A 23,139-nucleotide genomic window follows, 5' to 3' on the forward strand; every position below is an offset into this window, starting at 1 on the left:
TAAATTTAGCATATAAAGTATCAGCCTGGCTCTAATCTTAGGAAATATAATATAGCTGAGTGTTACTAATTATTTTCAACAAGTCCTGTTACTTTGATAAAGTTGAGGTTTTAAAATAACTAGAATCTTAGTGCTAAGTACTTAAAACAAGTAGCTTCTAATAGACGATCAGACTTCAAACATAGAATGAAAAGAACCAGATAAACATCAGACCTCAGAGACACTGTAGCTATATGTATGCCAAACATTATCCTAAGAATACCTAAGGCTCTGGGAAGAGAAGAATAATCACTATAGAAGTGAACAGGTTGTTTCCATGATATGGGACTTGAAACCCAGCCAGAAAAATATTACAAAATTTAAATAGAACAAGTTAATGGTTCTCACAACATTAACCTGTTTCACTTAGGCTATTTTCTATCTTTATCATTAAAATTCTAGAATTTATCGACCTTAATTCAAACATCAAAGAGTCATCTTTAACTCACCTCTTTTTTCAAATCCCTATAGCCAATCTCAGCTTGTCTTCCTAAATGCAGTTCAAAGCTGCCCACTGCTGTTCTATACTTCCGATATCATTTCTTATCCACACTATGAAAATAGCCACCTACTTGGTATCTCTGCAAGTGTGTTTTGTTCACTACTTACAATAAAGTGAAGACAAGGGAACTCCATAGTCTCCATAAAGACTAAAAAAGTCTTTAAAAAGTATTTAAAATGCTGCTGCAACTGTATTTAGTTAAATGAAAACCAAATTCTCACCAGGACTAGACTTGCTATTTGCCTTCTGCCCCAATACTACTCTCCTTTTGTACACTGAATGAGAAGATGTTTCCACACAGAGCTAATGCAGATTACAGGCAGTTTCTCCCTGCTGATCACCAGGTGACTAGAGGCTAATTCTTATGGTTGCATCCCAAATCAAGGCCACATTTGTCAAAGATGTCTTCCCAGGTAATCCTGCCAAAAGCAATCCTCTGTCCCTAGTAATTCCATCATTTTCCTCTTTAGGTACCATAAAACACCAATATAAGTGAATTTTCTTTTTAGAAAGTAAGCAAGGAAGATCCTAAAAGTATCTCATTTATATCTTATTCAGAGACATAAAGGTGCTCTAACATTATTACTGAGTGGATAGATGGGTTGATGAAAGCAAAAAGAAAGAAGGAATGAAAGAGAGAGGGAGAGAAAGAAAGAAGGAATGAGAGAGGGAGAAGAAAGAAAGAAAAGAGATAGAAGGAAAGGAAGGAGAGGAAAGGAAGGAAGGAAGGAAGGAAGGAAGGAAGGAAGGAAGGAAGGAAGGAAGGAAGGAAGGAAGGAAGGAAGGAAAGAAGGGAGGAAGGGAGGGAGGGAGGGAGGGAGGGAGGAAGGGACAAATAAGTTGACAAAGTTTCCTCCTCACTTTATTTTTACTAACCTCTCTCATGGGACTTCTACTTTCATTAATTAGACAACATGATTAGTAATTAGGCAAAAAGGGACAAAAAGATTAGCCCTAAAAATCAGGGACTAGGGAAAGAAAAAGATCTTTTGCAAAGAAAAGGAAAAAAAGGCCACCTGTAAACCATGAAGAGATCTAATCAAAAAGAAACATGGACTCTATGGTCTCCCTTATTGGGAATAATTAGCACAGGTTTAGGCAAGTCACAACAGAGGATCACAAGAGCCCAATAGCTATACCCTTATGATCACATAAGATGATGCTAAATGAAATGAACTCCATTTTATGAAAATGATTGTTATATCAGAGTTGTAACTACTTTCAACATCCCATGTGTATCTGTAGTTTCTACTATTGATGATGTTCGTGTATCACCTTCTTGTGATTGTATCTACACTATCTCTGTAATCTTATCTGAGTGTATGGGAAACAGTGTGTACTGGTATTAGAATTAGGAAATTCAAAGGGAATACCAAAATTGAGAGACAAAGGGTAAAATACGAGAAACAACAACAAAAGCAATACTTACAAAACTGTTTGGTGTAAGTGAACTGAACACCTCAGGGGTGGACAGAGGGAGGGGGGAGGGGGGTATGAGGGACAAGGTAACAAACAGTACAAGAAATGTATCCAATGCCTAACGTATGAAACTGTAACCTCTCCGTACATCAGTTTTATAATAAAAACTTAAAAAAATAAATAAATAAATAAATGAAAAGGAAAAAAACTCACTTCTTCAAATATCATAGCTTCACACTCAATGCAGGCCTTTCCAAGTCAGAAATATAAAAGCATGCAACTATCTCTTTTATAAAATATTGTATAAATTTCATTTTAGTTGAAATAATTAAAATCCACTAGGAAATATGTTAAATAATTGGTAAATCCTCTTCCCAAGACTTGATGCCTGATCAAAGAAAAGTTTTAGTGTAATGAATTTTCATGACTCAATCCAGCCAACTTGAGTCACACTGTAAGATTTCATCTTTCACAACGGAAGGATAAATAACTAATCAGGGAAAAACTAGTTAGGATCCTTTAAGTTAATGTTCTAACTTACAGGAGAAAGTTCATCGTAAAAGAATCTTGAAGAAATACCACTTAGTTAAATTTAACGTGAATTATAACTTACAGGAGAAAGTTCATCTTAAAAGAATCTTGAAGAAATACCACTTAGTTAAATTTAACGTGAATTATGTTGATTAAGGAAACTTAAAACAATGGCAAAAAAGAAGAGTTTAAATTATATACTTGAAAAGCAAATAAGTTGATCAGTCAGACTTCTAAGAGTCTAAATTATGTATAATAATTCTTAGTTTTAATAGCAAAAGTTATATTGCTTGTGCTACAAACCATGAGATATATTTGCTGCTTAGCTAAAATATTTTAAGTAGCCTATTAATAATCAGGTTCCTCAGTGGCATCAGATTCTGAAATAAAAACCTACATTCCTATTATGTTACAGATTAATATTTGTTCTCAGAACTACTTCCAAAAAAATTCTTACCAGACATAAACTGTGTAATAGAGGATAATTCCATTTGGCTCCGTGGGCGGTTGCCATGACAACTTCACAGTGACACCAGACAACTGTTTCACAGAGAAGTTTTGAGGGGGGGAAGCAGGAGCTGAAAAGTTAGGGTAAAGAACAATGCATTTCACCAAATATATCTCGGAAAATGCAAATGCACAGATTTTTATAGGATAAACTTTCTGGTAAGTGAGTCGGGTTCAGTGCTTTTTGCCAGGGGCCCCAGAGTATGTTTACTTTCAAATGCGATAATAAAAGAAGATTTTACATGGTGGCGTTAGAACATCTGTTTCTGTGATACAATGGAAAAGATTATTTCATGAGAAAATACAGAAAGAGGTATGTCACAGTGACTCACCTACTGTTCTAGTGCATCTTAGTAAATTATTATCCCCAGCAAGAATGAAAACTTGATTAGGGTGAATAGATGTACTATGGAATAAAACTGCACTTGAAAGACTAAAAAAGAGTTGGAAGGAAAAAAGAATCACACATCTAAGAAGTGGGAAATTGATAGCCTAACACTAGGAGAGCAATTACCATGACTGACTTTACCAACAAAAAACTATGTTCCTCAGTCTCAGTGGTGTTATTAAACTTAAAGTAATATCAACATCGGCTAACTAACTACAAATTGAACAGTTTACAAAGGAAATGACAACAAAGCACAAAAATAAGTAGACGGTTTTGTAACTAGTAATTGTTATAGAAGAATACAAATAATTTTGCATTTTATATAAAAATATCATAGGCTGGTAACCCCTTTGTACAATTACATAAAGATAATCATTTATTATATATTAGAACAATGTGTAAAAATAAGAATATGTTACATAATAATATATAATATATAAGAATATTCTTATATAAGAATACAAGTAATTTTAGTATTCTGTACTGAAATAAGCAATAAAAGCTTCACTGAAAAACCAGTAGTTTATTCTTCCACTTATCTGAAACATTTAGAATGTGATTCTTAACTGCCAGAAAGTTACACTATAATTGTTGTATATGAAAAGTATAACCTACGAAAATTTCATTCATTATCTTACTTACAGATGGCAAATGAACTTTTATGTAGTTTATACAGATCCTGAGGATTTGTTTTAATCTTTAAACTATGTGAACTGACAGTGTAGCACCTAAACAGGTCATTATTTTTAGTAATTAAAAAAATGGTACCTGCAGTATATCAACTTTTTTAGAACTCAAATAAGTTTAGCAAGGTGTATGTGCATTTCCATTATTAAGTAACAATAAGTTTGTTAAAGATTTGTGAGATGAGTTTAGGAAATAATCACGACAGTTGTATTTGGTACTTTAATTTTATTATTCTCAATGGAACTGAAATAAAAATGCTATGAAATACTACTAATAATAAAATCATCTGTCATTTAGAATTGTCAGTTTTCAAGAAAAATGAGAACTCTCATTCATCAAGAAATAACCTGCTCATTTAATGATTTTGGAAATACTTAAACCAGTAATTAAAATGATTTCTCTATGCTTTTGTCAAACTTAGAAATCTTCTACAATGTATCTTGATCAATGTCAACCCCTTTCATTATTTTCCCCCATCTCTCCAAACCCACCCATCCCTTCCATTTTCTATATCTTAGTTCCATTTTCACTTATGTTCATTGAATATTATGACTGCATCCTCCCAATTGAGAATCTACAATTTTAACAACCTGAGCACTTTAGATGCTTAATAGGATTTGCAAGTATTTATGTGAGTGGCAAAATCTCTGCCTGTTTAAAATACATGTTCATTACTTGCCTGATTCCTTCTAATTCTCACCATTAGGGCTATTTGATTAGATAACATATTTAAATCTGGCACTATTTCCAGAAAGATATTGCTAAAATGATTTAGTACATCTAAGACAGAAAAGAGCTAAACTTTCTTTGCTACCATTTTACTATTAATCTACTGGGAAGGATTTGTTCATTAAGTTAATTTTCACTTTCAGAGCAAGGAGAATGTACTTAAGAAAAACATAAAATTTCACAAAGAAGTTTTGGTAGAGATGAAAAGTACTGAATAGAAGCATTACACTTAGAAACTTAAGTATCTCTGCACATACTACCAGGAGGCTTTGAAGAAATGAAGTAAAAATGGGCAGAGGCCTCTAAAGGGAGAAGAGAATTAAAGCATGGACTGTATTGTTTTGTGTAGAATGAGCTACAATGTAAAGTGTTCCTCTTTTCCAGAATGGTCTAATGGACACTGTGCTCTGATGAATTATTCTCAACCCACATACATAAACTAACTCAAGATGGAGGTCTTGACAGAAAGATGCAAGGGGAAAAAAATTCCACAAACACTTATGATTTATCCTGGCCCAACCCTCATATCTACTGGAAATCAAGTTGCACAAAAAACCAACTGTTTCAGGGTGGGAATGTGGCTTAGCAGTAGAGTGCTTGCCTTCCATGCATGAAGCCCTGGGTTTGAATCCTTAGCACCACATAAACAGAAAAAGCTGGAAGTGGTGCTGTGGCTCAAGTGGTAGAGTGCTAGCCTTGAGAAAAAGAAGTTTAGGGACAGAGCTCAGGCCCTGAGTTCAAGCCCCAGCACTGGCAAAAAAACCAAAACTGCTTCAATATGCAGTGTATAAAATATAATATGCCAATTCTAGTCCCAAGTCATTTTCTTAGCATGATACAACTCTAACCTGATGAGGTACTAATGTAAACTGGTCTCAGTAGTAAGGTTGATTTTACTCAGTTTAAGAAAAAGCATTCATCATTAAAGCCAGTAACATTCAAGGATTACATCTTGGTCAATTATGAAAAGAAGCTTGTATATCCTAAATTTATTAATAAGAAAATATTTTTAAATGTCTTGTTAATTAATTTGGATTTTAAGATTATGTAAAAATATGACATTCTTTCAATAGAAAAATAATTTGGGAATAACAATTTCACATACATATTTAGATACATATACATATATATATATGTGTTTATTACCCAACTAAAAATACATTGATTAAAATATAGACACAGCATTTCATGAGTAAGGAAAACAATTTTCAAGACATGGTATTTCAACATTCTGGGTCCAATGCCATAAAAATGGAAAAAGTTGTCACTTTACAATGGCACTCTAAAACTTTTGCAAATGTTTATTCTTATGAATGCAAAAGTTAAAAAAATCCACAGTTACAACATATAGCTTAATGTTCAAAGTGCTGAAATCTAATAGTTATAAAACTTCCAATAATTTATTTTTACAAAAAACATTTCAAAGGCAAAAATATGTATTTTATATCTGACTTTATTTCATGTAAATCTGGTTTTGCTAGCTTTTTTTACACCATGAAAATAAAATTTCTATATGATGCTGGTGGATAGACAAGGCCTGGGGAATTTTTACACGAGGGTTCATTCTATATATGTTTCTCGAAATGTTATGGAATAAAAGTTTATCAATCATTGCTACTATATTTACCATCTTCTTCAGTCAATATGTTTATTGGCACGCTCCGAACTCCTTCACCTTTGAGTGTACTAGCAGACACCTCAATAATATATTGGGTATATTTCTTCAGTCCTAAATAGAAATCGAAAAAGATAAATTGACACTTCAGAAATGTCCTGGGCATCTTCCCTGAATATCATGAGGCAGGATATGATAAGGACAACTGCACATCTGTTCATTGCCACACTATTCAAAATAGCCAAGATATGGAAACAGCCCAGATGTCTCACAATAGATGAGTAGCACAATGCCTAAGTGCCTCTTCATATTTATATAAAATAATATACATACAGAAATGACCTCTAATATGGAAACAAGAGACCTGTGTTTTGTTTTGTTTTGATGATTCTGTATTCCTTACTTTATGTATGGTATATTCAAGTGTACATCTTTGGAAGGGTTGAGGGAGGGTATAGAAATCCAGAGGAAAAGGGTAGAAAAGTGCAGCAGTAGAAATTGATGAAAGTGAATTATACAATTCATGAATGGAGACAGGAGAGAGGGACTGGCAGAGAATGAGGGAACAGATGACGCTATCCAAAAAGAAATATACTCATTACCTGAGTCATGTAATTTAATCCCTCTGCATATCATCTCTATATTAACAAAAATTAAAGTAATATTAAAAGAAATAAAAGTCCTTTAAATTGAGTATGGTAGTTCACATTTGGAATCCCAGTACTTGGAAGACAGAGGTAGGAGAATTACCAAGTTCAAGAAAACTTAGACTCAAGGCTAGCCTGAGATATAATAGAAAGACCTGTCTTAAAATAAGAGGGGAGGGGGGAAGAGAGAGGAGGAAGGAAGGAAGGAAGGAAGGAAGGAAGGAAGGAAGGAAGGAAGGAAGGAAGGAAGGAAGGAAGGAATTAAGTACCTCAATGATGAATGAAGGGTGAACTCTTGAAAGACTCTCGATTCAATAGTCTTCCCAAAGTTAACGCTAAAATACAATTATTTAGCAGTAGTATCTTCTATTATGAAGACAAAGCTTTGGATAATATGGAAGGCAATTGACCTAAAATATTCTGTCACATGACCTGCATAAAACTGTTAGTTCATTTTACCAACAAGAATTTTCATGCCCTATGTAGAAATAATGACACTTAAATCACTTAAATGTATTATTAGGCTAAGATTTTATGGCCACAATGTCAACATAAATGTAAATAGATACTATTAGATTTGTTCTCTCACCTTTAATATTCTGGGTCAAAGATGTTGTATTTATTGTTCTTTCCTCATTTCCATTACTTTTCTTGAGATAAATTGTATATTTTTGTATGATTCCATTTGGACTACTTGGGGGAAGATATGATATCTCAATCTCTCCAGAAGAAATGTTCTTGTAAGTGATATTTTCTGGTGCACTATCAGGTACTGTAAAATAAATTAACATGAAAAAATTTCTCCTAAAAGTCTATTCTGCTACTATTTTCCTGTAAGTGTGCTAGATTATTTATATACAAACATTAACCACAATGCAATTGTAATACATATCCTACATGGCATAAGGTGTAGGTAAATTGTAGCACTTATAAGAGTGTAATAAGTATGATTTCAAATAAAAAACAATATGGTTCTGCATAACAATACTGGATGATATGTTTCAGAAGATTTAAAACCCTAATTACAAGGTATTTTTTACTAACGAACAATCAGATTAAGGGACCAAAAAGAGCATTCGAATGTTTTTAAATTTCATTGTACTACTCATTAATAATTCTTCTCAAAAAGATTAACAGGTTAGTTCGGGCTAACGGTAAGAATTAAGGCAGGCAAAAAAACAAAACAACAACAAAAAAAACCCCTGTGTTAGAAATGAGACTGCATCATATGACCTGATTACAAAATCATCTTCTTTGAAAGCAGAGCATGATTAATAACTCATTGCCTCATTCTATTTGATGTTTCTATTGTATTGAATGTAATTTTACAAACTTGTTGTCTATGAATAGTCAATAACAAAAATGATAAAATATTGAGTTTCTAATTCGGGCACAAAAATTTTAAAAGATAGTGAATAAATACTTGACTTAAAATAACTGAAACTCTGTAGAACACTAAAATATTTTCCTTTAAGAATTGCAGAGGGGGGCTGGGGATATGGCCTAGTGGCAAGAGTGCTTGCCTCCTATACATGAGGCCCTGGGTTCAATTCCCCAGCACCACATATACAGAAAATGGCCAGAAGGGGCGCTGTGGCTCAAGTGGCAGAGTGCTAGCCTTGAGCAAAAAGAAGCCAGGGACAGTGCTCAGGCCCTGAGTCCAAGCCACAGGACTGGCAAAAAAAAAAAAAAAAAAAAAAAGAATTGCAGAGGGCTGGGGATATAGCCTAGTGGCAAGAGTGCCTGTCTCGGATACAAGAGGCCCTAGGTTCGATTCCCCAGCACCACATATACAGAAAACGGCCAGAAGTGGCGCTGTGGCTCAAGTGGCAGAGTGCTAGCCTTGAGCGGGAAGAAGCCAGGGACAGTGCTCAGGCCCTGAGTCCAAGGCCTAGGACTGGCCAAAAAAAAAAAAAAAAAAAAAGAATTGCAGAGTCCATCTTTACTTTCTATTATACAATGGTGTGTATATCCTTAGCATGATTACCTACCTATTTCTGTCTTCAAATAAAAGCTTTAGTTTAACTGAAAAAAATTGCAAAGCTGGCAACAAAATTAGAAATCACTGGAGGCCAAAAGGAGATAAAATATAATGACCAAACAAAATAGAAAAATACATTGTAGGCAGGTGCCAGTGGCTCACTCCTGAAATCCTAGCTACTCAGGAGGCTGAGATCTGAGGATTGAGTTTTGAAGCCAGGCAGAAAAATATCCATAAGATTCATCTCCAAATAGTCACTTATAAAAACAAAACCTGCAAGTGGCACTATGGCTCACGTCTTAGAGCACAAAGAGGCTCAGAAACAGTATCAAGTTCAAGCCCCACAACACACACACACACACACACACACACACACACACACACACACACACACACACACACACATTGTAAACTAGTTTAAGCCTGGAAGCTAGTTCTAAAGCTAACTTTGCATTAAAGAGTATTAATGAACTCTAATAGCCTTGCAGTTCTTTATTAACAGAGATGTGCAGTGCCACAGTGTCAAGTTAAGACAGAGAGCTGAAAATTAGGAGGATGGGAGAACTGAACACTCCACCAGTAGGCTTGTGGTGTCTGAAAGTCAAGTGTTAAGACAGTCTATTATTGCCCACTCAAATAGGAGGGCTGGAGAGCTCTAGGATAAGCTGCTTGTCTCTCCCTATTTTTCCTACTAACAACATTAAATGAGCCTTGTTATAGGAGTCCAACTGTCAATCCCCAACAGTTCTTTTCCTCTTGTGTAATTTATTTGTCACTCTAATCAAACAGTACTGTTTCCATGCTTTTAATAAAGTTCTAGCCAGCTGCAGGTGGCTCATGGCTACCTACTCAGGAGGGTGAGATCTGAAGGTTGCAGTGCAAAGCTAGTGTGAGCACAAAAATCCATGAGGCTCTTTCCTCTAATGAACTGCCCAAAACTGGTAGTGGAGCTGGTTCAAGTGGTAGAGCACCAGCCTTGAGCAAAAAGCTCAGGAACAACACCTAGTCTGAGTTTTAGCTCTAGGACTGGCATACACACACACACACACACACACACACACACACACACACACACACACATTCTAGATATTTTCCAGAACTACATTTCCCATTTTAAACTATATCTCAAATTAAATTCATATATTCACTTGAGTTCATTTTCCTGCCTTCTAATTAAGCTCATAAAGTGAATAAACTAGAAATTAAATTTATTTTCTACTACTAAGTATTAGAATATATGCATGTCATAATCAACAATCAAAAAGTATTTTAAAATTAATAGTTAAAATATCCTTGATGTGGTGACCACTTACATATTAAAACAGCTGATATTCATGAATATGGTCATTTTTAATATCACACAGTATCCTATTGTTATTTCTTTATTTATGTTATTATAAAAACCCAAACAATAAAATACCTCAACAATGAACAAAAAGACTTAAACCACATCCTATAACTTTTCATCTTTATTGACGGCTCTGAAAAAGAAATGAGCAGTTTGTACTAACTCTAGTTTCATTGCTTATCAGTTGGACAAAAGTCATTAATTGCTTACGCAATTAAACAACAACTAAAGTATACTTTAAGAGGGTAATAAATTATTTCTTTCTCTACTGCTAAATACTCAGTGGAGCCTGGCATAGTACAAATACCTGTTGAATGAAAGAACTATTCAGATAATCGGTTTTTCCTAAGAATGAAGATCACAATTCAGTGTTTTACTTAAGAATTACAAAGACAATTTGTGTGAAAGCTATGAAGAGAGCCCATGGCATTCAAAATTTGTTCATTTCTTTCCTTAATCTACTGTAAAATAAAAGTATATCACAAAGGACCAGATATTTTTCTTAAAAATATTGACTAACATACAATATCTACAAAAGCAAGGAGAGAATCAATAGGTAATTCAATATCAATCAAGAGGACCTAAAAGGCGATATCAATTGTTAATTATATAAAATGCCCCTTTCTTTTCTTTCTTATTACTGCAACTATAATTGTCATTACCTATGAGCACATTTGTGCCATTTCATTGTATTAATTTCCATGCAGTCTCTTGAAAATACTTTCACCCAAATGTAAGCTTTCTTATATTTGCCAAGGACAAAACTTTATGTAAAATATCTGGCCAACATATATGGAATTATTGATATTTTGCCATTTATAATCTATGAAAGTGAAAATTTAAGAAGGTTTAGCAGTAGCTAATTAATATTTATTCCTTTATATGTTCATTCTTTCTTTTAAATTTTAAGTATTAAAATACTTTTAACTATTTTTTTAAAAAACACCTTTACTCTATATTAAGTTCTAAACTTTCAGCATGTATTACAGAACTGCCTTAATAATAAAAAATCCTCTAGGTGCCCCTAAATGGACAGACAAATCAATCAAGAAAACATAGTATGTATATACAGAATAGATTTTTACTCATGTACTAGAAAGAATAATATTTCACCATTTGTGAAGAAATGGAAAGACCTGGAAAAAATTAAGTGAAGTAAGTCAGGCCAAGAGAGAAACAAAGGATGAAAGTTTTCTCTTACATTTGGAAGCTAGACATAGCTTATAAGTAAATATCTTGGATAGTAAGCAAGTGTATACAAATGTATTCATGGAAAATGCCATTCTGTGCTTCTACATACTGCCATCCACATACGGACCTCATTGCTATATCACAACCTATTCCTATGAATATATATCTGTTTTTAGAAAACCAGTAGTTAATGCCACATTTACAGGTACATTGTCTTTTATTTGAAAAGTTCAATTCCTTTATATTAGCTCAAATTCCCTTAGATGTAATTTATCTTTTAAAATTTGCACAGCACTGTCTTTTCCTACAGTTTTTCCCAGAAAAAAAATGAAAAGTAATGTCTGGGCTATAAAAAAAAATAGTGATGAGGTCCTTAGATTACAAAAACATAACCAGCATGCAATTGTGATATATAGTTACTACATTGTTGTGCATTATTAAATATCAAGAACAAAAGAAAGATAAAACTTACCTGTCTCTGAAGTCCTTACAGAGAGTAATGACGATGAGAGATTGCCATGACCAAGTTTGGTATAAGATCTGATAGAAATGTTATACAGGGTATAGGCTTTTAAGTCCTTTAAAATTATGTTTGTTGTTGAGGTGTTCTTTGCAAACAAAGAGTCTATATTTTTGTAAAGTACTTCATAAGCAATAATAATCCCATTGGGTTTTTTAGGTGGTGACCATTTTAACTTTATTTCACTTGAGGAAACCTCGATTACTTCAACATCCTCAGGTGATGATTCTGGCTCTGGGTAAAGAAAACAAAACTTTAAATACATCCACTTCTCATATTGTTTCAATACCAAAAGAAGCATAGAATAGAAGCAATAGGCATATGAAGCCAGTTTTCATTCCCTTCCTTTCCCTTCTGTCCTTCCTATCTACCTTGTTTCCATCCCTCTCTCTTCTTCTTCTTTCCTTCCCTTCCTCCTCCCTTCCTCCATTCCTTCCTCCTATTCTCCTTCCCTCCCTTCCTTCCTTTCTTTCCTTCTTCCTTTTTCATCTTTCCTTCCTTCTTTCCCTCCTTTATTTCTTCCCTCCTTCCTTCCTCAATTAATACTACACCTGCTATTCTTACCATCCTCTGGAGTTTTCACAAAGATATCATTCTCTTCAGACAGAGAACTTTCTCCAACATGGGTTGAGGCAGACACTCTCATTTTGTAGCTTGTGTATTTTTTTAAACCTACAAGAACAACAAAACATGTTTTAAAGTCATGTGTGTATGAGTGTGTGTGTAAGTAGGGATGGAATCCATGCCATTGGCTATGCTTAAGGCCATTTGAATCATGCTCCGAGCCCTGATTAAAATACTAAAATAACATTCTTGATTAGTGCCATTTACTTTAGGGCCAGTGCAAACAAATGACTGGCTATCTAAACTGGAGTTTGTAAAATCCCAGTCTACCCAAATTTCTTCCTTGTGAAGAGATTTACTCAGAGATGATGTCAGATTACCTGCCAATAATATATTAAGTAGATCATCTAAAGCTGAAAAGTAATTTTTGGCACCATAGAAGAAATTGGCACAGATACCCTGTTAGCTGAATTGATTCTGCTGATTTTCACATTCATTCATTCAAGTTTTCAATGATGAGGTATCGTGATGAATCAGATACAGTATTTTCTAGGTCAAACTTAGGTGAAACTTATGATCAAATGAGTGTAATCCTCTTTGAATAAATCTAGGTAATGAAAATCATGGTTAGTAGTTTCAGTGTTTTTAAAAATATCCATAGAAACACAGAACAATAAAAACCTAGCCTTATAGAGTATGTGTTTTATAGTCTTAAAAGTATAGAGAAGTGAGTGTTTTCCATCAGAATAAGACTGAAAGAAAGAACAATATTGTTTGTTCTACCTGTTATGAGAAAGCTGTTATCTACAGTCGTCATCTGGAATGCTCTGTGTGTATCCAATTCCATTGCATAAATTGTGTAATGAGTTATTTTCCCATTGGGATATTCTGGAGGATCCCAATATAACAAAATAGATGAAGAGCTAATATTTTTATAGTTTATAATTTGAATGGAGCTTGGCACTTGAAAAGAAGAATGGAAAATTAGTATGAATTAAAAGAAAATGGATGATAACATCCAAGGTTAATACTCCCATGTAATTGTTCTTAAGGAGATACATTCTTACCTTGCTCATGTGTCCTAACATTGAGAACCGTTGGTGGTCCTTCTCCCATGATGGTGAAAGCAGATACACTAATCATGTGCTCCGTGAAAGGTACAAGTCGCCTGATAACGTAAGACAGCTGTTCAGCAGCAATGTCAGTGATATACTGATTCCTTGCTGTTACTATTTGAAATAAAGAAAAAAAAAGGAGGAGGGTGGCTTGGTAGTCAAAATCATTTTTACTCAGTGAAACTAATAGTAGTTTGTTTAATAATTTCTTCAACATTTCTGTATACAACAGGTGGACATATAATTAACAGTATACATGAAACTATGATTTTTGGATATCATATTTAATGCTATTATGAATTATAAATGTCCCCCATAATATTTATAAACATGTTTCTCATAACATAGATTTTCTAGTTTTCGGAGAAAACATAACTTTACAAAGATGATTGATTAAGGATTATAAGTGGAGACAAATCCAAGGAAATACTATAAAATGCAAATACTATAAATCAATACTGTTTAATATCAGAATTTTTAAAGTGCAAGTTTTATTTGGATCCAGAAGTCACCTTACATTTGTTAGCTTCAATAATTCTTTAACACAAGCATTTATAGATAACAGACACAATATCTACCTGTACAAGATTTTATATATTCAATTTTCACTTAGAACTTGTGCGTCCAAAACTAGCAATTAAGCCAAACTTGAAGTATTTAAGGAAATAGCTATACCAGAAATCATGGGCTTCTTCATTTTAATACCTCCTACAATCTATTCCGAAGAAAAAATAAATTATATAAACATATATTGAACAAAATGTGATTTCTAATTCTACTACAAATAGAACAATATAGTGCTTTTAGTTTGAAACAGGACAAATATAAAATCAGAAACAAGGCAACAAAATAAAATATTCTTCTCACTTAATATTTTATAAAAAACCTAGACATAATATACCTCTGTCTCATCTAACCAAGTAGTTTTAATTTGCTGCATATGACACTGTCCTTTTAGAAACAAGAAGATCCATTGACCCTGAAGAACAAGTGTATACACTAATGACATCACCACATCATTGGGGTCACCTACACCTGTTTATCATCCCGTGGGCTAGAGTTGTAACTTTCTGACCTATTTACCTTTAGTGACATATGAAAACCTATTAGTCAAAAGCTGCAGAGAGTGTGGGGCCTGTAAATGATTTGAAGATATGTTAATCCCTCCCCATCACACCTGCTTTGGCAACTGTAATAACTGATTGTCTATGCAGCTTGGCTGGAGACTCTAGGGTGCTACTTTCTCTAGGAAGAAGGTCAAATGGGTTATTGGGGGCAGCTCCTGCCTGTGTGGCATTTCCATTTGTTTCATGAGGTTATCCAGCAGTCAAAAAAAAAATCTCACTCCAACTCATGGACCATTAATAATAGGGTTGAACTCTAAGCCAAGGTTCGTATATCTGCTAGCTGGTACTGGTGGACTGAATTCATTTTATTCAACATTAAAGTTTTACTTACCAATGGGTAAACTGTAGTCTTCAGCTCTATTCCTCACAGGAATATTGTATGGATGACTGTTATACATAAAAGAAGCCAGGGAGTGCAGGTCAGAAGACATCTCCGCTGAGCCCTCATAAAATCCGATCATGGGCTCTACTATGCTCATCATTTCTGGAGACATAGGGTCATTTATATACTGTAATTGAAAGTAGGTGTTTACAGATACTGAAAGCCCATGGTTTCCCTTTGTGACTTCAAAACCTGTCACTTTGGAATCACATTTTTAAATGGTATTATATTCTTGGGGAGGGGGCATTTTTTTCTTCTTTAATGTCAAATTGAAGTACAGAGGGGTTACAGTTTCATATGTAAGGCAGTGAGTACATTTCTTATCCAACTTGTTACCTCCACCCTCATTTTCCCCTTCCTCCCCCTTCCCCCTTTCCCTCTCGCCCCCATGAGTTGTACAGTTCGTTTACACCATATGGTTTTGTAAGTATTTTATTTTCATGACAATTGTTTTCTATGCATTCCAAGATTTCATTCTCAAAGAACTAAAATCCTGCATCATCATAACAAGAGATTATCACTCTATTACTTATTAGACTGGTGCAGTATTTTGGAAAGAAGCAGGCATTTGTGTCTGTCTTGAGTTAATTTCTTTATGTTAAGACACATTTTCAAGTAAATGATGCATAATTTAAATACCTTAAGGTCTACACCCCTATGGTAGGCAATCTAGGCACTATTATAATGGGTTTAGTTTTCCGATCTCAGCATTTTTATTTGTTTGACAAATATAAGAGGCCTGAGTGCTTGCTTGTAATCAACAATAGTAATGTATTTAAAAAGAAGTGAAATTACAGCTAAGAATAAAACTGCACAGTTAAAGTTGTCAAATAAGGTTTATAACACACTCACCCAGGGTTCTCGAGTTAAGGAATGTTCTTTAAGTATATTAAGTATTCTAAAATATTTAATATTCAATCTTTATGTATATTAAAAATCCTTCAAAAATATTAAGAAAGGCATAAAGCAGGAATGAATAGTAAGAAAAAAGAGAGAAAGAAAGAGAAATGAGGAAGGATTTTTCTGTAGGAATAACACGATTCCATGATTCCTCTATTCCTTCTCCATCCCAACACAGCATAAATGGTGAAATAGAATGGGAAAAAGATGTTGTAACCAAATAATAATAGATGGGCAACATTAATCATCAATCAAGGAGATTACATCAAAAGATACAATAACCAATGCACTGAGTGTAATTCAAATATGCCTATCAACATAGGATTCAGAGAAGAGGAAATGAGAATGGCCAAGAGATATGTGAAAGAGTGCTCTACATCACTGGCCATAAAAGAAATGCATATCAAAACAACATTGAGATTCCATCTCACCCCAGTAAGAATATCCATTATTAGGAAAACTAACAATAACAAATGCTGGAAGGGATGTGGTCAAAAAGGAACCCTTCTTTATGGTTGGTGAGAATGTAAATTTGTTCAGCTACTCTGGAAAGCGGTATGGAGATTCCTCAGAAGGCTAAACATAGAGCTCCCCTACATACAACCCAGCAGCCCCACTCTTGAGCATCTACCCAAAAGATTACAAGCAAGAACACACTAAAGCCACCAGCACAACCATGTTCATCGAGCACTATTTGTCATTGCCAAAATGTGGAATCAACCCAGATGCCCCTCAGTAGACAAATGGATCAGGAAAATGTGGTAGATATACACAATGGAATTTTATGCCTCTATCAGAAAGAATGACATTACCCCATTCATAAGGAAATGGAAGGATTTGGAAAAAATTATACTAAGTCAAGTGAGCCAGACCCAAAGAAACATGGACTCTATGGTTTCCCTCATAGGGAATAATTAGCACAGGTTTAGGCTAGTCACCGCAGAGGATCACAAGAGCCCAATAGCTATGCCCTTATGAACGCATAAGATGAAGCTAAGTGAAATGAACTCTATGTTATGGAAATGAGTGTTATATCACTGTTGTAATTACTTTCAACATGCCATGTGAAATGGTAGCTTTTTTTGGTGATGATCCTCTTGTATCCTCTTCCTGTGGTTGTCCCCATGCTATCACTTTATCTCATCTGAGTACCCTGGATACTGTATATACTGGTATAGAACTAGGGAAGGGAAAGAGAATATCAAAATCAAGAGATAAGGGATAAAAAGACAAATGACTCCAAAAGCAATATTTACAAAACCATTTGGTATAAACCAACTGAACAACTTATGGGGGGAGAGGGAAACAGGGAGGGTGGGAAATGAGGAAGGAGGTAACAAATTGTACAAGAAATGTACTCACTGCCTTATGTATGAAACTGTAACCCCTCTGTACATCACTTTGACAATAAATAAGTAATTATTAAAAATAGGATTCAGAGAGATTATCATGAAAACTTGAATATAGTCTAGGTATTAGATGATATATGGTGATGTTAGTAATTTTGTCAGTGGTAGTCATGGGCATTATTAAATGTATGAAAATGGCCATGTACTTTTGGAGATTCATGCATAGAAGTAAAACTGATGTGATGTCTGGCATCTATTTTAAAATACATCTGTAGCAGAAGCACAAAGGGAGCCAGCTAGAGGAAGATAGGAAGAATGCTGTTAATTATTGAATCCAGGTAGAATCTAAATGGAGGCATATTGTAGGCTTTATTCCACCTTTATATTTGTTTGAAATTTCACAAATAAATTGTTTAGAAAACAACTATGACACAACCTACACATTTAGCAACTCTCAAGTTCTTCAACAAAACACACCCCCTAAACCCTATTTTAAAGAATTTATTTTACTCATCAATTGTATGCTCTTGTATCAACCATCAACAATTGCAATTAATTTATAATATGGGTCGGTGTTCATAAGTGTTGATATCCCTCTTTCTTAATTTCCTTATATATTTTTGTCTTGCCTTTACTTCTGGCTAATGTCAAAGAACTTAGTGTTATGAATAAATAAATAAATATAAAGGAAATAGATGCTCGAAGGAAAAATCTCAAAAATGCAAGAATTTTAGCTTAAATATCTAAAAATACAATTTTACACATTGAATTTTCTGAGAGAGAAAAGAAGAGAGAAATGATTCAAGAGACTATCTAGTCCCCAAATGAGATACACAAAATCAAATCTTCTAAATCCTGTATTATTCTCACCCACAAAAGTATCTTGGAAAAAAAGCAATGTGTAACCATAAGATATACTCATTTTATAATAAAGAAGCCTGTAGAGGGAAATTCATGTTGGACAAAGCAAAGACCATCTATCTTCCAGCATCTTCCAGCATCTCATTTGTACTCTGTCTCCACAGGAAAATTAGGGGGGACTGGAATCATAAGCACATAATTCTGAGATGTTCTGGTATTCCAGTCAATAATCTAGGCCTGAACCAGACAGCTGTTTCCTCTATCAATCAGTCATCCTTGGATAATTTATTGTGTATAAAGCACTACTGATGGGCCAGTGAGGTAGTACAAAGAATTTCCCCTTGAACTAGGATTTTGCATTAAATCTCGCAATGTTTTCTACTGCATGCCAAATAAATTATCAAGAAACAGCTCATACACAGCATTCCATCAGTAACTAAGCTAAGCATTTCACACTACCGTTTTAATGGAAGAGAGTTGTTTGAATACTTTGACTCTGGGAATTTCTCTATTTTTTCCCCCCTGCAAACTATCTACAACCAGGTCAGTGATCTAGACATTGGTTTCACAACAACTCAAAATTTAATAATCAGTTGTTTGATGTTGGGAGTATTGCTTACTTTGCCTCTTTCAAAAAGACATTAGATTTTATGTTAGTTTCCCAAAGGAAAGGTGTGTGTGTGTGTGTGTGTGTGTCTGTCTGTCTGTCTGTCTGTCTGTCTGTCTGTCTGTGTTAATTTTAAGAGCAAATCTGAAAAGAATTAGAATCACAGAGAGTAATGAGAAGGGACAGAGAGAAACAGGCAGAAAGGGGAAATAAAAGTTTAAACAGAACTGGGTATCATAATATTTTAAAGCTTGGACTCAATGAATTTGAAGGATAAACTAAGCACTACTGGCATTCTGTATGAGATAATTTGTTATGGGTCCTAGATGATCCAGTACATTTTAAGACATCTAGCTGCAGCTCAGGTTCCTAATCACTGAAAGCATCATCCCAGTTACGACAATGAAAATGTCTCCAGAGATTACCATATGTCTCTCGGAGAGCAAAATTGTCCCTGGTTGAAAGACTACAAGTTAGGGATGTGAATGTCACAATTCATCAACATGAAAGGCCTTGCATATGCTAGCCAGGAATCCTTGGAATTTATGTGAAAGAATTAGAAGTCTTCAGAGTTAAATTCCTAATCCACCTGAATAAACCAACTTAATTTTGCATGTAATTATCTTCATTGTAGTAAGTATAATATTGTTTGGGGGAAAAAAACCTGACCTCTATTAATTTAAGCTCAATGGAGTTCTGCTGAGTTGAATTAATGAAATGGCTGATGTAATTTTAAGTAGTTTTTCAAAGAAGTTTCAGCAAGTGATCAATGTCACCCTTTCCATCATTGATTTCTTCTTTTTTTTATTATTATTTATAAGTAGTTGTACACAGGAGTTTCCATTTAATGGAGCAGTTTATGAATATAATACATCTTGATCAATGTCAAGACTTTCAACATTCTCATGTATCCTCCCATTCCATCCCTTCCCTTCCTTTTCTTAATTTTAGAAAAAAAAAATGACATTGTATTATTTGTAAAGAAATGGAAAGACCTGAAAAATTATTTAAGTAAAGTAATTCAGGCCCAGAGAGAAATGATTCATATTTGCACTTACATGTGAAAGCTAGATTTAGCTAGTAAACCTATCAGTAAACACATTGGGTGGTATGCAAGTGTTTACAAATGTATTAATTGAAATATGGTAAATTCAAGGGAGAGCTCACATAGTATAATTCCTTAGAAATGCAAAGTCAAAGCCCAAAATATTAAGCACCAGGAAAAGAGTACTTTCAAGTTTTGGGGTGGCCAAAGGGAGAGGGGTAGAAGAATAAAGAGGAGAAGCAAATGTAGTCAAGATTCATTCTTAAGAAATATTTTATTTTAATATAGGCATAATTTATGCTACTATCAATAGATCATGAATAAGAAAAGTTTAAAAAAATAGCATAATGCAAGTTAACAATTAGGACACTATATAATCCAAGACAGGATTTGAGTGACAAATACTTAAGGCTTATTTAATAACATTTATGTCCTGTTTGTGCTCAATAAAGCAAATTAAATCTCAAAGCATTCCTTAGAGTCATTTTGTTCCATTTGAGTGGGCACTAAAATACTTTCTCAGAAATACCATACATGAAAGATATATTGATATTAATCTCAGATGTTTATAGGAAGCAGAACAATGACTATTAGAAAAAAGTCTTGGGATTCTTAATAGAAGAATAAGTATAAAACCAGATGTATGTGTAAAATTTATTCAAAGATCAATATATAAATGAATGATTTTAAGGGTTTTCAAAATTCAGTCTCAATGGAACAAGACTGTCAAAAAAGTTAATTTTAATCTTTGTTTTGATGAGAGTAAGTTTGTATCAAAAAAGAAAATAATTTTTCTCAGGCTGTTTCTAGTTGAACTCTATACAGATGACTAAACTCTCTCTAGACGGATATTAATTAATTAACTAGGGTATACACACAGGAGAGTGATCCATGATAAAGATCTAGAAGCCATAAGTAATGAAATACATTGAGTTTAATGAAAGGATAAACTTTACAGAAACTATGTCCATTTTTTTTCAATTAAAAAGTCACTGAATATTGTAGTTATTTATACAAAGATTAACATTCTAAGCTACTATGTTAGAGGGTCCAATGAAATTCTGAACAAATTTGCCCATGTGACCTCAATTCAGGCCTTACAGAGTTTTTGACTCCATTCTAGTTATTTGTTCAAATTCTCACAACCTGAGAGCACAGGAAGGATTGGAAAACATTTTCCTGGCTCCATATTTCATCCTCATAGTGCTATTATCTTTGGTTTATCTAAAGAGGAGACTTAGACCAATTATTCAACATTATCTGGCAATGGTTGCTTCTTATTCATTTCTGTTTCTCACGGGCTTTACAGAGTACATAGAATTTCAGTCATAGTTAATAAATAGGATCCATATATAAAAACGTTTTACACACTATAGAAGAAATACATCAGAAGTGACAAGGAATTTATAATCAAAATAATAATCCTCTGTCCACACCTCTCCATGCCTTTCTCCTTCAAAACAACACTTGAACCATTTCTGTTTTCAATTCTATGGATTTTATTCCTAAAATCACTAAAGAGCAATGCTTTCCTCTCTGTTAGGATTCATTTATTTAATATTTATTGAATTTCTGCTATAATAGTGAGAAGCCACATTACTTAAATACATGTACAAACACACCCCTTCTTCATCTGTTTTCAATCATTATTTGTTAAGCTTTATAGCATAAAGTTTATATTAAAAATTAGAAAGACTATTCTAATAGGTGTGTGAAACAGAAAGCAGTGGGCTGGGAGACTGTGGCAGGTGGTCTCTCAGGTGTACTCCATTGTCCCTGCCTCCTACAGTTCATGCTTTTGTATTAATGTCTTCCATTGAGCAAGGTAGGACCTGTTACTTGTCCCTGATCCATAGAATAGACAACAGTGACAGGATACTACCCTCATGAACACATTGCCTATATAGATCTTTCCTGCTGGTTTGAGGTGTTTCATGTTTAGGTTGAGAAAGACCATAAAGCCAGAACATTAAGGAGGGCTTCTCTAAGGAAAGAATGAAATCAAAATCACCAAGTAAGAACTTGCAAGAAACCAAGGCCTGAATCGTTATAAACATCAGAGGAAAACCTCCAGATGAGATGATACAACAGCTTACCCAGACCCTTGCTACAGCATGATGGGAAGGTTAGAGAAGTCTTCTGAGCTCTGTCTGAACTCCTAACTCACAGAAACTGTAAGATAACAAGTGTGAATTGTGCGGAGCTGCTAAATTTGTAACAAATCATTACACAACAATGGCAAAGTAATACAATGAGATAACAACAAAATTTCAGGTATGTGTCAGGACTGGGACACAGGAAAAAAATAGAGATGCATGAAACTCACAGTCTGAAAGTGGAAATAAAAGGCCTTAAGATTAAGTGATTACTGAATGCTAATAAGTCAGCAATAATTCCAAGATTTCAAACATGTTCATGGGAGGAGGATAAGACCAGGACAAGATATCTTCTGTATGACTTATGAAACTTTCAAAGGTTATCTCTATTTCTGTCCCCAAGATATTCTCTCTTTCTCTCCTCCTCTCTCCCTCTCTCTGTCTCTCTCTGTCTCTGTCTGTGTGTGTGTGTGTCTCTCTCTCTCCAGCATCTGTGCCACTTCCCAAATTCACTTCCTTTCTGCCTTCCACTCCTATCACTCTGTTACCACTAGGAAAACTTTTGTTCTGTTTTGTTTTGTTGGAAAATGAGTGAGGTAGTTTAGTTATGATGAGCCCTAGCAAAACTTCTGACAGACAGGTGCAATTAGGAATTCACAGTGTCAGAAAGAAAGATCAGATTAGAAACCAGGAAAAAAAAAAGTCGTATCTATCAGAAGCAGTGATTGAAACTGTGAGACCATAAGAAGAAAGTGTTATGAGATGATTGGAAACAGAAGTCTCTGGAAAAACCTTTATAAAGGTGTTAGAAAATAGAAAAGAGTGTTAGCTTTTCTATCTTCTTCATTTGTACTTGTTTAAAGCTAGCCGGAGTATTGTAAAGACTCAACATACGAAAGTGGAAAGCACTTAAGAGCAAATGGTCTAAAAATCTGGAGAGTGAGGGGTACAAGGATGGATTCTGAAAAGACAATATATTTCTTTCGTAG

The 23,139-nt window shown here is 34.3% G+C and overlaps 1 protein-coding gene across 1 annotated transcript in view; it reads right to left on the minus strand.

The window, feature by feature from the left end:
• Ptprq (protein tyrosine phosphatase receptor type Q) overlaps positions 1-23,139 on the minus strand; it is a 203,626-nt gene that overhangs the window by 121,828 nt on the left and 58,659 nt on the right. The window contains exons 11-18 of the mRNA XM_048358989.1: positions 15,242-15,419; positions 13,736-13,897; positions 13,452-13,631; positions 12,669-12,776; positions 12,057-12,338; positions 7,654-7,836; positions 6,430-6,531; positions 2,949-3,069 (exon numbers count right to left, since the gene is read on the minus strand). Of these exons, the coding sequence (XP_048214946.1) occupies positions 2,949-3,069; positions 6,430-6,531; positions 7,654-7,836; positions 12,057-12,338; positions 12,669-12,776; positions 13,452-13,631; positions 13,736-13,897; positions 15,242-15,419 (1,316 nt within the window). The remainder of the gene's footprint in view (positions 1-2,948; positions 3,070-6,429; positions 6,532-7,653; positions 7,837-12,056; positions 12,339-12,668; positions 12,777-13,451; positions 13,632-13,735; positions 13,898-15,241; positions 15,420-23,139) is intronic.

This window comes from Perognathus longimembris, chromosome 1 (genome assembly GCF_023159225.1).
Source record: "Perognathus longimembris pacificus isolate PPM17 chromosome 1, ASM2315922v1, whole genome shotgun sequence".
NCBI classification, from domain to species: domain Eukaryota; kingdom Metazoa; phylum Chordata; class Mammalia; order Rodentia; family Heteromyidae; genus Perognathus; species Perognathus longimembris.